Raw genomic sequence first — 13,301 nt, forward strand, 5'->3', positions numbered from 1 at the left:
TCAGGACTTAGGAAGGCCCTTTTGGTAAGCGTTTTAAATTTTGATACCCTATGGCAACATTCATGCTGTATTATTCCTATAATTATTTCAAGATTTAGATTCTCCGGAGATGCAGCTATTTCTGTCTCTCACTTTGGCTGGCAATAGCATAGTCTCTCTTAACTGAGTTCCTTTCTTAGCTTGTTCTTAGGGACTTTTCTTTAGTTGTCCCTCTTTCACTGGGTGAATATGACATATCTCCATTGTAGGAATCTGGTCCTGCCTTTTTCCTCTGTGGCTTACTCCTTTTAGCTCTTGGGCTGAAACTCTATAAATGCCTCTGTTACTCTTTTCTTTTCTTTTCTTTCTTTTCTTTTCCTTTCTTCTCCTTCCCTCCTCCCTTCCTTCCTTCTTCCTTCCTTCCTTCCTTCCTTCCTTCCTTCCTTTCTCTCTCTCTCTCTCTCTCTTTCTTTTCTTCTCTTTTCTCTTCTTTCTTTCTTTCTTTCTTTTTTTTCAGAGGACCCGAACAGGGCTTTGTGCTTGCTAGGCAAGCACTCTTACCACTGAGCTCAATCCCCAACCCCTCTATGTTACTTTTGAAGGTCATGTAATAATCATGTTGTTAGTACCTTCTGGTTATAAAATTGGATGCCTTATGCTCCCCTAAGCCTCTGCTCAAAAGGAATTTTCGCTCTTTTTTTCTTGTCAATACTAATCAGTAGAACTCATTTTTTGACTCTTCTAGAAGACTTACAAAAATATATCTCTCACGTTGGAATTAGAACAATCTATTGCTTTCCATAGACTAGACAAATATTGCAACAGTTTTCAGCAATGCTAGCTGCTACCAGTAATGTACAGTTAAAATCCTATATTTACGATCACAGTAAGTATACGTTATACTGGGTATATGTGTTTCATAAATTCTGAAGTTCCCAGAGTTACCACGTTGGAAAATACTTGTCATATGGTTTTGGTTGAGCCCAGGGTTACTGTCTTAGGACTCACATGATGGCTCTCTGCACGAGATGAAGTTTGAGGCTTCGCTGGGTTCGCTGTTGCCAGCAGAGTTCACGGCGGTCACCCGGAACTGATAATCACAGCCTTCCATGAGGCTGGTCACCTTCAGCCTGGTGTCATAAACCACGTAGTCTTTGTTGACACGGGTCCAGCGCAAGCTCTTCTTTTCACGTTTGTCCACTAGGTAGTTGCTGATTTCATTGCCACCGTCGGACTCGGGTTTCGTCCACTGAATGATGATGTGCTCTTTGCCAGCGCCAACTTCTTCTGGTATGCCAGGTTGTGATGGAATCGCTGTTTGTACGGAATGCAAATCAGAATGATCAGGATTGCAGAAAACCACTCTGAACATGACTACCCTTCTTCTTGACCAGCATTAGCGTTTTAATGGCTAAAGTGTCTTAAAGAGTTAATACTCACTGAAAGAGTTTCTGGCCACAATTGGCTCTGATTCAACGGGCACGCCAAGGCCGTATTTGTTCACTGCCCTCACTCGGAATGTGTACTCATTGTTCTTGATGAGCCTGGTAACCACATAGGACAAAGTGAGGCATTCCGCTTCCACGATCACCCAATTGAGTCTGCTAGTCTCCCGTCTCTCTACAATATAGTGAGTTATCTCTGCTCCCCCATCCTCCTGCGGAAGGCTCCAGGCTAAGGTGCACTTCTCCTCGGTCACTCTGCTGACGGTGAGTTTTCCACATGGGCCAGGAGAATCTGAAACAGGCAGGATGACAAGTCATGATGAACGGCATACTTGGCGAGTGCTACAGTTATCGGAAAGAGGGCCTTTGATCTGCTTACCAAGAACTTTGACCATGACAGATACGGACTTGGTCCCACTAGCGTTCTTCACGGTCAGTGTGTATTTCCCGCTGTCGCTCCGGTCGCAGTATTTGATCACAGCGGTTGCTCGCTTGCCAGTGTACTGTAGGGAAACTTTTTCACAGAGATCCAGTTCCTTGTCTCCTTTGGTCCAGATGATTTTGGGTTCAGGTTTGCCACCAACGGCAGCATCGAGAACAAGATCTGAACCTGCTCTAATGGTCACCAGATCGCCTTGCAACCTGGCATCCAATTCAGCTTTCGGTGGAGCTGTTAATAGGCAAAATAGATAATATGAATGAATGTCCGACAGTTCGGACGTCCACTTAAGTTAAAAGGAGAACACTGGAGTTAGCTGAAGGGAGCACGCGTTGGCTATTTCTTACCGTATTCGTCTCGGCAAGTTACAGGGCCTGTCGATTCAGAGCCTTTGCTAATTATGCCTGCCGCGTTCTTGGCCAACACACGGAATTCGTAAGTGTCGCCTTCACTGAGAGCGGTCACAGTGAAGAAATTATCAGAGACGATGGTGTAGTTGCACTTGAGCCAGCGGCCGTCTCCGACTTCGCTGACTGGCTTCCGTTCTATGATGTAGCCCACAACTTTGCTGCCTCCGTCATACACCGGGGCAGACCAAACTAGTGACACTGTTGATCTTGTGACGTCTGTCACTTCCGGTCTACCGGGTGGATCTAGAAGGGATACGAAATAAGGTTAAAAAGACCAGTGGGTTCTAATACCGGGAATAGTAATGACTGTAGTTTTAGCAGTTTCTTACATACCAACTGGGTTCTGAGCCATGATAGGTCTCGAAGCTTCACTGGCCTTGCTGACGCCTGCGGCATTGAGTGCATATGTCCGGAACTGGTACTCTAGTCCTTCTACCAAGCCTGTCACTTTGTAGTTACACTCTAGGCACGGCACTTTGTTTTCTTTGACCCAAAGGATGGTGTTCCGTTCTTTCTTCTCAACCCAGTAGCCAACGATTTTACTACCGCCGTCATGGTAGGGTTCTTCCCAGCGAATCGACATAACATTGGCAGACACATAGTAGACTTCAGGTCTGGTAGGAGCACTTGGTGGAACTAAATATAGACAGGGAGGTATATAAGATTATGGGTTTTTAAAAAAATAAAACAGTAGAAATTTAAAAGTTTTAAAAGTAGATTTGAAGTTTGGTACTGATTTTCCTTACCGAATGGATGCTCGGCAACTATTGGCACTGACTCCAGAGGCTTGCTGACCCCGAATCTGTTCTCCGAGCTGACACGGAAACAGTATTCTTTGTATTTTGTGAGGTGCGTGACTTTAATCTGAGTGCGCTTCACGCTGGAATTGATAAGCTGCCAGGCTGTTGTGCCCGACTCCCGCTTTTCAACTATGTAATTTGTAATTTCGGTGCCTCCGTCATCCTTCGGTTCAGACCACGATAGGACGCAGGATTCAGCCGAGACAGACGAGACCTCAATGGGACCAGTTACTGGCCCTGGCCTTCCAATGACTACAACTGTGATGGTAAAGGTTTTAACACCGGCTGTATTTTCCAGGGTCAGGAAGTATCTGCCAGAGTCACCTCTCATGCTGTCCTTTACGGTCAGGGTGGTCCTGTCTTTTGTTGTTGTGATGCTCATTCGATCTGTCTCCTTGAGTCTCATTTCCTCTAGTTTCCATGTTACTTTGGGGGCAGGACGACCACTGATGGGCACATCAATGGTAAAAGTGCTTCCAGCCTTGCAAGTTATGAGCTGATTGGTGATCCCGGTGAGATCAGCAGTGGGCTCAATTTGAGGCTCCTTGATGATAACAGATGAGAAAGCTTCTCTGGGTTCACTGTAGCCAGCATCGTTCTTGGCTTTCACCCGGAATTCGTATTCCGTGTTCTCGACGAGGCGCTCCACTGTGAAAGTCAGCTGTTTGGTGTGACCAGCTTCAACCCAGAAGTCAGATCCCTTTTGTCTCATTTCCAGCAGGTAGCTAGTGATCCGACTACCTCCATCATGTTCGGGTTTAAGCCAGGCTAGGACTGCAGAGGATTTGCTAGTGTCAACAACATCGAGTCTCCTAGGGGGAGCAGGCTGTTCCGTGGCTACAATCGGTTCTGGCATTTCATAGGGTTCACCAACACCATACTCGTTTTCAGCAGAAACACGGAAATAGTATGGGACTCCTTCTGTCAGATCACTCACCTTGAGGATCTGGCGAGTGCATTTTTCACTGACAACCTGCCAGCTACGGCGACTCGCTTCCCGTTTCTCTATCACATAGTGATGGATCCGGGCACCGCCATCAAGGAGAGGGGCATCCCACATCAGGGTAGCAGATCCCCGGGTCACATCTTTGAAGGTAATTGGACCAGGTGGTCCTGGAGAGTCTAGCACCTTCACAGTGAATGTTATTGACTTCCTGCCGCTGTTGTTTTCCACGGTGAGTGTGTACTTCCCTGCATCGTTTCTGTTGCAGTTTTCCACAGTGAGGGTGCTGAAGGAGTCTGTTGTATGGATATCAGCACGGATGCTAAGGTTAGAGTCAGGCTTGCTCCATACCGCTGTAGGAGTGGGTCTACCCTGGTAGGCGATGAAGAGACGAATGCTAGCTCCCGCTCTAACAATGTGAGTCTGCTTGAAGTTTGCATCAATGTCTAACTCAGGAGCTGATAATCGGTCAACTGCTTTTATCGTTCCGGACACCTCACAGCTGTCTCCTTTCCCAGCACCGTTGATGGCACTGACCCGGAATTTGTATTCCTCGCCTGCCTGGAGATCAGTGACCGTGTATCTTGTTTTCACACACGGCTCCGTGTTTACTTTGTGCCAGTCCCCTAAGTCAGCTTTGCACATTTCTATTATGTACCCAATTATTTCCATCCCGCCATCGAAGACTGGCCGGGCCCATTCTAAGCTCACAGTTGTCTTGGATGTGTCTGTCACTTTGACTACCGCGGGGGCACTTGGCGGGTTAACGGGCTCTCTACATTTAATGAGTCTTGAGATGCCACTCGCTGGTCCCACGCCCGCGGCGTTCTCTGCCATGACATGGAACTCATACTCGTTGCCTTCTACCAGACCAGTGACTTTGAATCTTGTCTCGGAGATGGGTCGCTTGCTGATCACTTTTACCCATCTTGTGCTTTTCTTTTCTCTCCTCTCGAGGATGTAGTGTTGAATCTCATTGCCACCATCTGATTCTGGCCTTGTCCAAGTCAGGGTAATGCTATTGCCTGTTACATTGCTAGGCTCTGGAATTCCAGGCGCATCTGGAATGGCTGGAATGGGAGGAGGGGAATCAGTTAGATTAATTTGCTTAGAAAGTTAGGCTTATGACACAATACCCCTTAGTAGGACAGGAAACTTACTGTATTGTATTTGAGCAACCACAGGGTCAGACTCAAGTGGCCTCCCAACACCAAACTTGTTAACTGCAGAAACCCGGAACTGATACTCATTGCCAGTTATGAGTTTAATGGCAGTGTAACTCTGGGCTTCACAATGATCCTCAATTAATGCCCAAGCAAGTCTGCTGGTTTCTCGCTTTTCAATGATGTAGTGGGTGACAGGAGCGCAGCCATCATTGAGTGGTGCCTCCCACCACAGGGTCATCTTTTCACCAGTAATATTAGTAAATCTTATTGGCCCGACTACTTTTCCTGGTGTATCTGTAAGAAAAAGTTTGAAGAGTTACTTTTTTTTTCTTGTCCATTAAAGTATTATTAGCCACATCCCTAATCCAAGTCTAATAAATCATACTGAATTTATTTTAAAATACCTTGTACTTTCACTGTAATTTCTGCTTTTGTGGAACCAGATACATTTTTGGCTTCCACAGTATAAACACCACGGTGATCTCGAGTTGCATCTCTGACAAAGAGGCTGGTAGAGCCGAGAACATCAGTTATCTCCATGTTCATTCTCCTCTCAATTTCAACTCCATCTTTGAACCAAGTTACTCGTGGGACTGGTCGTCCTTGGACCAAAGCTTTGATCCTAAGACTGTCTCCAGACTTAATAACAAGACCATCGAAGTACTCAGGGCCAAACTCTACTGTTGGTGGAACTGTAAAAGAACAGAAACATTCATTAATTTGGCTTAATGAAGATAGATGCAAAAATAGTTTTCATCAGGACCATATTATGAAGTCTGTGGAGGCGACCATTTCCAGTCTACCAAAGGCCATTTGAAAGTCGGACTGGTGTCTGAGTGTGTAGGTAATGGGATTAAACATTTATCCATGACTGAATTATTCCCCTTGTTACTCCTGACTTGTGATGTCTCTGCATCATCCTTTGCAGAAAGAGAACTGCAACATTTGCAAGTCTAAATAGTGTTGCATATCCAAACAAGTTCCCAGGAGAAGCCATTAGCTTCATACAGGCAGGAAATGATTACATCGCTTCATATATATTATATTTTATATATATTAGTTGTATATTTAATATAGATAGACAACTATTCCTAGTATATTAGTAGAAATGGCTAGAACTACAAACCTAAACACCATTCCCATACTTGATCTTTACATGGGAATGGGGTAAAATAATAGACAGGACAAAAAGAATTGACATACAAAAGGACCTAATTCATCATCCACATGGCGGCCATAGCTCATCTACAGAAAAAGACCCCTGTACCCCTTTATAGACCAGAGTCATTTAAAAAGCATTTTTAAAACTCTGAACACTCTTTACCACAATGGAAAGTGGTTGGAAATGCTTACCGTTTTCATCTCTTGTCATAATGATGCCAGAAGACTGTGAGGGAGGGCTTATAGTGCCAACAGCATTTCTTGCAATTATTCTGAACTCATATCGATCCCCAGGACTGAGTCCTGAAACTGTGTACTGACATTCACTGACGTCAGTGAAGTTGCATCTCACCCAGCGGTCACTTCCTTGCCGTTTCTCAATGCTGTAGGCCACGATCTTACTGCCCCCATCACGTAACGGTGGGTTCCATTTAAGTGTGATGGTTTCACGGGTGACATCAATGTAGTCAGGAGTGCCCGGTGGGTCTGAAAAATTATAGGAAAGTTAAAACCAGTGCTATATTTGTAACTATCTTTTGATTATCAGTAAAGTAAAGCAACATGGACAAACCAGGCTCATTTGCATTACTAATTTCAACTTTCTGCTTCATAGTCTTTTGGAGAATTGAAGAATTCTAAATTACTTTATTGGATTGAGTTAAAATCATTCCTCTGGCTGGGTGTGGGTGTCACACACCTTTAATCCCAGCACTTGGGAGGCAGAGGCAGGAAGATCTCTGAGTTCAAGGCCAGCCCATTCTACAGAGTAAGTTCCAGGACAGCCAAGGATACCCAGACAATACCAAAACCCAAATCAAAACCACCCCCACCTCCTCCAAAACCAATTCCTCTGGCTTTACATGACTGGTTCCATAATGCCAGGAAGATAGAGCCAAGAGGGTAACTTCTAAAAGAGAAGCAGTGTTTGGTGTATTTATTGCTAATATATCTGGTTGCTTAACTAAACATATTTGGGTAACAGCCACTTACCTACTGGGGAAACAGCTAATGTGAACTTGCTTGGGTCACTAGGTGAGCTTAGGCCAGCAGAATTCTCAGCATATACTCGGAATTGGTAGTCCAGCCCCTCTATTAAGCCGGTAGCTCTGTATTCTCTCCCAGATATTGGTGATGTGTTAACCCTTTGCCAGAGAATGCTGTTTCTTTCTTTCTTTTCAACATGGAATCCAGTAACTTCTGAACCCCCATCATAAACTGGTGCATCCCAAGTTAGTGACATGCCATCTGAAGTCACATTGTATATGACCGGCTTTCCTGGAGGACCGGGAATCCTGAATTGGTGTTTTGCCACGATAACGTTTGAGACAAGTGGCTCGCTGACGCCATATCTATTTTCTGCTCTAACTCTAAACTGGTATTCGGAATCTTTGACCAGATTGGAAACTTTGAAAGTTGTTCTGGCAACACTTGAACACACCATCTTCCAATTTGTTTGTGAGGCTTCCCGCTTCTCGATGCTGTAACAGGTAATTTCTCCTCCTCCGTCATCTTCAGGTATGTCCCATGACATGATGGCACTGTCAGCCTTGATCTCATCGAATCGAATGGGTCCTTTGGGCTTTGATGGCGGGCCAAGGGTGATGATTGTAATGGGGAATGAGTTTCTACATACCGCATTATCGAGGATAACGGTATATTTCCCTCCATTCTCCTTCTTCACATTCTTAATACTCAAGGTGATTTTGTTTTCTGTTTTACTGAAGCGAACATACTCACTTTCTTTCAGTGGCAAGCCATCTTTCAGCCAACTGATAGACGGCTTGGGTTTTCCTTTATAAGGTAATTCAAGGTGTACGTTATGCCCAATTCTCACGGATATTTGTGCCCCGGGGATTTCTGATAAGTCCACTTCAGGTGTGATTACAAGCTCTTTCACTGTAAGTGGCCCAATGGTGACAGGGTCGCTCTGTCCTTTCTCATTTCTAGCAGATACTCGGAATTCCAAGACTGATTGCTCTTTAAGTTGTCCAATCTCGATTTCACAGGTCTTACTGATGCCGGCATGGGACCACGCTTGTTCACCTTTCCCTTTCCGTTCCACGAGGTAGTCTGTGATGATGCTCCCACCATCAAAGTCAGGTTTGGTCCAGCTCAGGACAACAGATGTCTTTGTGGAATCCTTCATCGAGAGATCGCGGATAGGCGCCGGCACCTCAGCAGCCTTCACAGGCTCTGTAGTCTCACAAGGCTCGCCAATTCCAATTTCATTTTCTGCCAGAACCCTGAAGAAGAAGGGCGTCTTCTCTGACAAATCCATTACTTTAAAGGATGTGCCGGAACACTTGTGTGACACAATGGACCATGTTCTCTTTGTGGCGTCTCTCTTTTCGATGACATAGTTAATGATGGGAGACCCCCCGTCAATGAGAGGAGGATCCCATAGCAACGTGACTGTGCCTAGGGAAACGTGCTTCACCTGTAACTTCTGGCAAGCCGCCGGTGTGTCGAGCACTTTAACACTCACGGTGGAAGACTTTGGTTGGCCGACACCATTTTCTATTGTCAGAATGTATTTCCCTGTGTCATTGCGGGTAACTTGAGGGATAACCAGCAGAGAGGATGAATCGGTGTTTTGGATGCTGTATCTGGCATCGCTGCCGAGATTCTTCTCATCTTTCCTCCAGGTGACTGTAGGGGGAGGTCTGCCTTTGAAGGGGATCAGTAGTTGAACGTCCTCACCGGCTTTAGCTATCACAGATGTTCTGAGAGCCACATCCAGGTCAATTTCTGGTTCCTCTGTAGACACAAAATGGACATTCACAGTGAGTATTAAAAGAAAGCGAGTGCCTGCCTGGAACTCTTAGTAAGGCATCAAGCATCGTCACACTGGTTGTACATACCAAGGATGTCTTTGGCTTGTACAGGTTCAGTCATTGTTATAGGTTCTCCTTGACCGGCACAGTTTACAGCTGACACTTGGAAATAGTAATTGACTCCAGGTTTCAGGTTAGATACCACATATTCCGTAGTTCTGGCCTCTCCCTTGGTAGAGACGATAGTCCATTCTTCTTCCTCTCCTTGTCTCATCTCAACAACATATCCGGTAACATCACTGCCGCCATCATAGACAGGTTTACTCCAGCCAAGAGTGATGGATGATTTAGTGGAGTCTGCAATCCTTATCTTGGCAGGTGGTCCTGGAGGATCTGGAACAGCAATTTACAATCCAGCCATTACATAATAATCAGCAATTCAGTCACACAAAGGGACAAGTGGAGAAGCCATGATACGAGTGCTTACCTATTGGATCAGCAGCCTTATAGAAGTCAGACGGTTCTGAGAACGGACCCATTCCAGCAGCATTTACAGCACAGACTCGATATTGATAGTCACTATTTTCCGTGAGTCCTGTCACTTTTTGCCTGGTGTCACGAATAGTCTCCTTTAATACTTTAAGCCATGCTAGACTCTTCTTGTCTCGTTTTTCAAGGAAATAGCCATTTATTTCACTGCCACCATCTACAGTTGGCCTGTTCCAGACAACAGTCATTGAATTCTTGGTAATCTTTGTCACCTCTGGGATGCTTGGTGGCCCGGGTGTAACTATTTAAGAAGTAAAGAACAGATGAGTTTGAAGAATCAACAGGTTCTACTTGAGCATTTTTTAATGCTAAAATATTAGTTTAGTAATAACAGTTCTGGTCTTGTGGAAAGGATAGTAATGAGACAAGACGAGATGCATAAGAAAATCATTTTAAGAAAACACTTATAAGTTATCAGAATAGCTTATATCTCTGAGTGTGTTTTTCACATCTTTTAGTTTTGTAACGAAGCTATAGCTCACCGAAGGAATTCTTGGCTACAACAGGCTCAGATTCTAGCGGCTCGCCAATTCCATACTTATTCACAGCTCGGACTCGGAAGATGTACTCATTCCCTTTGATAATTTTGGTGGTTGTAATGATGCACTCTTCCAGATTTTCAGCCACCATAGACCACACGACTCGGCTTGTCTCACGTTTCTCCACGATGTAGTGGGTGATCTTTGCCCCACCGTCGTCAGCTGGAGGCCTCCAGAGTAGAGTTATCTTCTCTGCAGTGACAGTCTTAAATTCAATTGGTCCACCTGGAGGTCCTGGTTTGTCTACCAATGAAAGAAGAAGACAATGTTAGGACCTTTGAAAGGCCAAGTGACTTTCAATTACTATAGGTAAACAAAATAAGGCATTGCGCATGTGAAGCACCTACCAAGGATCTGTACTCTGATGGTGGCTGAGGCAGACCCCATGGCATTCCTCAGTTTTAACTCATAGCTTCCACTATTAAGGCGGTTGGCATCTTTGATGAGTATAGATGCAAGGTCAGTGCTATTTTCCACACACACCAGGGCGTTGGTTTGTAATTCTTTATCATCTTTGTACCACTCAATCGTAGGCTCGGGTTTGCCAGAAATGCCAGCTCTGAGCTTCACAGATGTACCTGCTCTGTATTTGACAACTTCTGTATATTCTAGAGGCAAGTCAATCACAGGCCCGCCTACGAGAAAACAGACAAAGCAGTTGAAATCTTAGAAGGGTGAAAAATGTTGCTGAACTTCAAAATAGGTTAATTGACCATTTGTGGGCACACGTGTGCATGTGTGTTGTATGAACTTTCTGCAGGTCTAAGCCTACTCACTTTAAACTTTTAGTTTTATAAGTCACTTTTATATCTCCGATGGGGAAGACAGACTGAATAGACTCTCAGCCCCAGGAACACTACCATAACTGCATGAGGAAGTGAGTTCTTTCTAAATATATTTTAACTTCTTGTAGGTATTTGGTTTTAGTGATGAGAACAGGATCAGGGATGAGACTTTTGTAAAGTGGATTAATCTGTGTTGTTGAAAGCAAGAGAATTCATGGAATTCAAGGGCATTCATGGAACTTGCCCGATCAATGATAGGTTCCTAAATATTCCAGCTAGTTTATAGTTACTCCCACAATTTAATTAAATTTTAATTAAATTTAATTAAAACACACAGTGAAAGCCATTAAAGAAAACATTGAGTGAAACCTGCTTACCGTAAGAGTCAATGCATGTGATGGGGCCTACAACCTCAGATGGGTTGCTGACAGAACCAACGGCGTTTCTAGCAAAGACCCGGAATTCATACTGAGAATTCTGAGTCAATCCAGAGACAGTGAATTGAGTCTCGATAACATTGGTGAAGCTGGCCTTAGTCCACCTCCCATCTGGAAGGTCGCGCCTCTCAACAATGTAGCCTGTAATCTTGCTTCCTCCATCAAAAGCTGGTTGTTGCCATGAAAGGTTGACAGAGTTCTTTGAAATATCGGTGATCCGGACATTTCTTGGGGGTTCTGCAATAATGAGAAAGTAGGTTAGTGGCACTCAGGCCAATTCATTTTGCTTGGAGGAAACGAACTTTTACAATTTTTCAGTTATCAGAACTGTTCTGTACACGACAGTTACATACCGCAGGCATCAATGGCCAAGACTGGTTCAGAGGAATGGCTGGGTTTTCCAATACCGGCAGCATTCTCTGCATACACCCTGAATTCATAAATTAGTCCAGCGCTGATTGTCGTAACTTTGAAGTGAGTTGTACGGATGATCATTTTGTTGGCTTTTTGCCACAAAATACTATTTCTGTCTTTCATTTCCAGGTGGTAGCCTATGACTGCACTGCCTCCATTGGACACTGGCTCATGCCAACCCACAGTGATGCTTTCCCGCGTAACATTAGATACCCAGGGTGTAGATGGTGGTCCAGGTGTTGCTAGGAAAGAGAGAAAAAAAAACCCATAGGTTAAGACAAGCACTTAGCACAGTTTTATAGTAAACACCAATATGGGGTGTCTAAGGTCAACTTACTGTATGGTAGTTTGACAACCACACAAGCTGAGTCTATGTGATCGCTGATGCCAAAGCGGTTTTCTGCCTTGATGCGGAATTGGTATTCTTCTCCTGTGGTTAGTTTCATGACTTTGATCATGGTTCTTGCTACTGTTGCCGACACTTCAGTCCACACAGCAGTACTTGTTTCTCTCTTCAGTACAATATAATTGGTGACGTGGCTTCCGCCATCATACTTTGGTGGCTCCCACTTGAGGGTCACACTTTCTTCAGTTATATCACTAATGGCTACAGGGCCAGTAGGGGGACCAGGCCTGTCCAGCACAATGATGTTAATGAAAGTTTTGGTTGTTCCACTGGAGTTGGCAGCGGTGATTTCATATTTTCCAGCGTCAGTGGTGACGCTTTCTTTAAGATTGATGGTCAGGTTCTCAGCGGTAATCTCGGTATTAAATCTCATGGTGGCCTTCAGTGGCACACCATCTCTTGATAAGGTCACTTTGGGCAGTGGTTTTCCAGAAATTGGAATGTCGACTTTAAGGTTGGAGCCAGCCCTTACGTACACAGTGTGACTTGGGAAATTCTTCATGTCAATTTCAGGTGGTTCTGAGAAGAAAAAAAAAAAACCCAGAAGTATGAAAAATAAAGGTGAGAAAATGCTTAAAAGAATTAACTTACCTAAATGCAGAAGATTTGTTTCTGCATAAAATTAGACATACCTAGGTGATCCTTTATGAGGACGGGAAGCAGGAGCTCCCTCGGGTCACTCAGACCAGCTTGGTTTTCTGCAAAGACCCGGAAGAAGTACTCGTGACCCTCTCTCAGACCGGAAACAACATGGTGGGTTGTCTTCACCACGGCACACTTAACCCAGTTTTTCTGTCCTTTTTCTAGCGCTTCAACAACATAGTGTAGGATTCTGCTCCCGCCATCATGCTCTGGCTTCAGCCAGCTCAGTGAGACACTGTCTTTGGATACACTTGTGACTCCAAGCTTTTCTGGTGGGCTTGGTTTTTCTAAACAATAAAAACGAAGAATTGAAAGAACGGTAACATGTGCTTACAGCATTTCCCCCACATGCATCCTTCATACAGTGTCAGAGGAGAACTTGGCAAATCAAAGTGATGTGTGTCCTTTGACT

At 44.5% G+C, this 13,301-nt stretch overlaps 1 protein-coding gene across 5 annotated transcripts in view; it reads right to left on the bottom strand.

Moving 5' to 3' along the window:
- Positions 1–13,301, bottom strand: part of Ttn (titin) — a 268,818-nt gene that overhangs the window by 18,033 nt on the left and 237,484 nt on the right. For all 5 annotated transcript variants that reach the window (XM_032903541.1, XM_032903540.1, XM_032903538.1 and 2 more), the window contains 18 exons: positions 12,880–13,176; positions 12,179–12,766; positions 11,781–12,083; positions 11,368–11,664; positions 10,553–10,840; positions 10,149–10,448; positions 9,605–9,907; positions 9,205–9,510; positions 7,334–9,100; positions 6,536–6,829; positions 5,587–5,874; positions 5,177–5,476; positions 3,020–5,086; positions 2,607–2,909; positions 2,211–2,516; positions 1,804–2,094; positions 1,420–1,716; positions 988–1,293 (listed from right to left, as the gene is read on the bottom strand). In XM_032903541.1, the coding sequence (XP_032759432.1) occupies positions 988–1,293; positions 1,420–1,716; positions 1,804–2,094; positions 2,211–2,516; positions 2,607–2,909; positions 3,020–5,086; positions 5,177–5,476; positions 5,587–5,874; positions 6,536–6,829; positions 7,334–9,100; positions 9,205–9,510; positions 9,605–9,907; positions 10,149–10,448; positions 10,553–10,840; positions 11,368–11,664; positions 11,781–12,083; positions 12,179–12,766; positions 12,880–13,176 (8,901 nt within the window). The remainder of the gene's footprint in view (positions 1–987; positions 1,294–1,419; positions 1,717–1,803; positions 2,095–2,210; positions 2,517–2,606; positions 2,910–3,019; positions 5,087–5,176; positions 5,477–5,586; positions 5,875–6,535; positions 6,830–7,333; positions 9,101–9,204; positions 9,511–9,604; positions 9,908–10,148; positions 10,449–10,552; positions 10,841–11,367; positions 11,665–11,780; positions 12,084–12,178; positions 12,767–12,879; positions 13,177–13,301) is intronic.

Source organism: Rattus rattus, chromosome 5 (genome assembly GCF_011064425.1).
Source record: "Rattus rattus isolate New Zealand chromosome 5, Rrattus_CSIRO_v1, whole genome shotgun sequence".
Taxonomy (NCBI): Eukaryota; Metazoa; Chordata; class Mammalia; order Rodentia; family Muridae; genus Rattus; species Rattus rattus.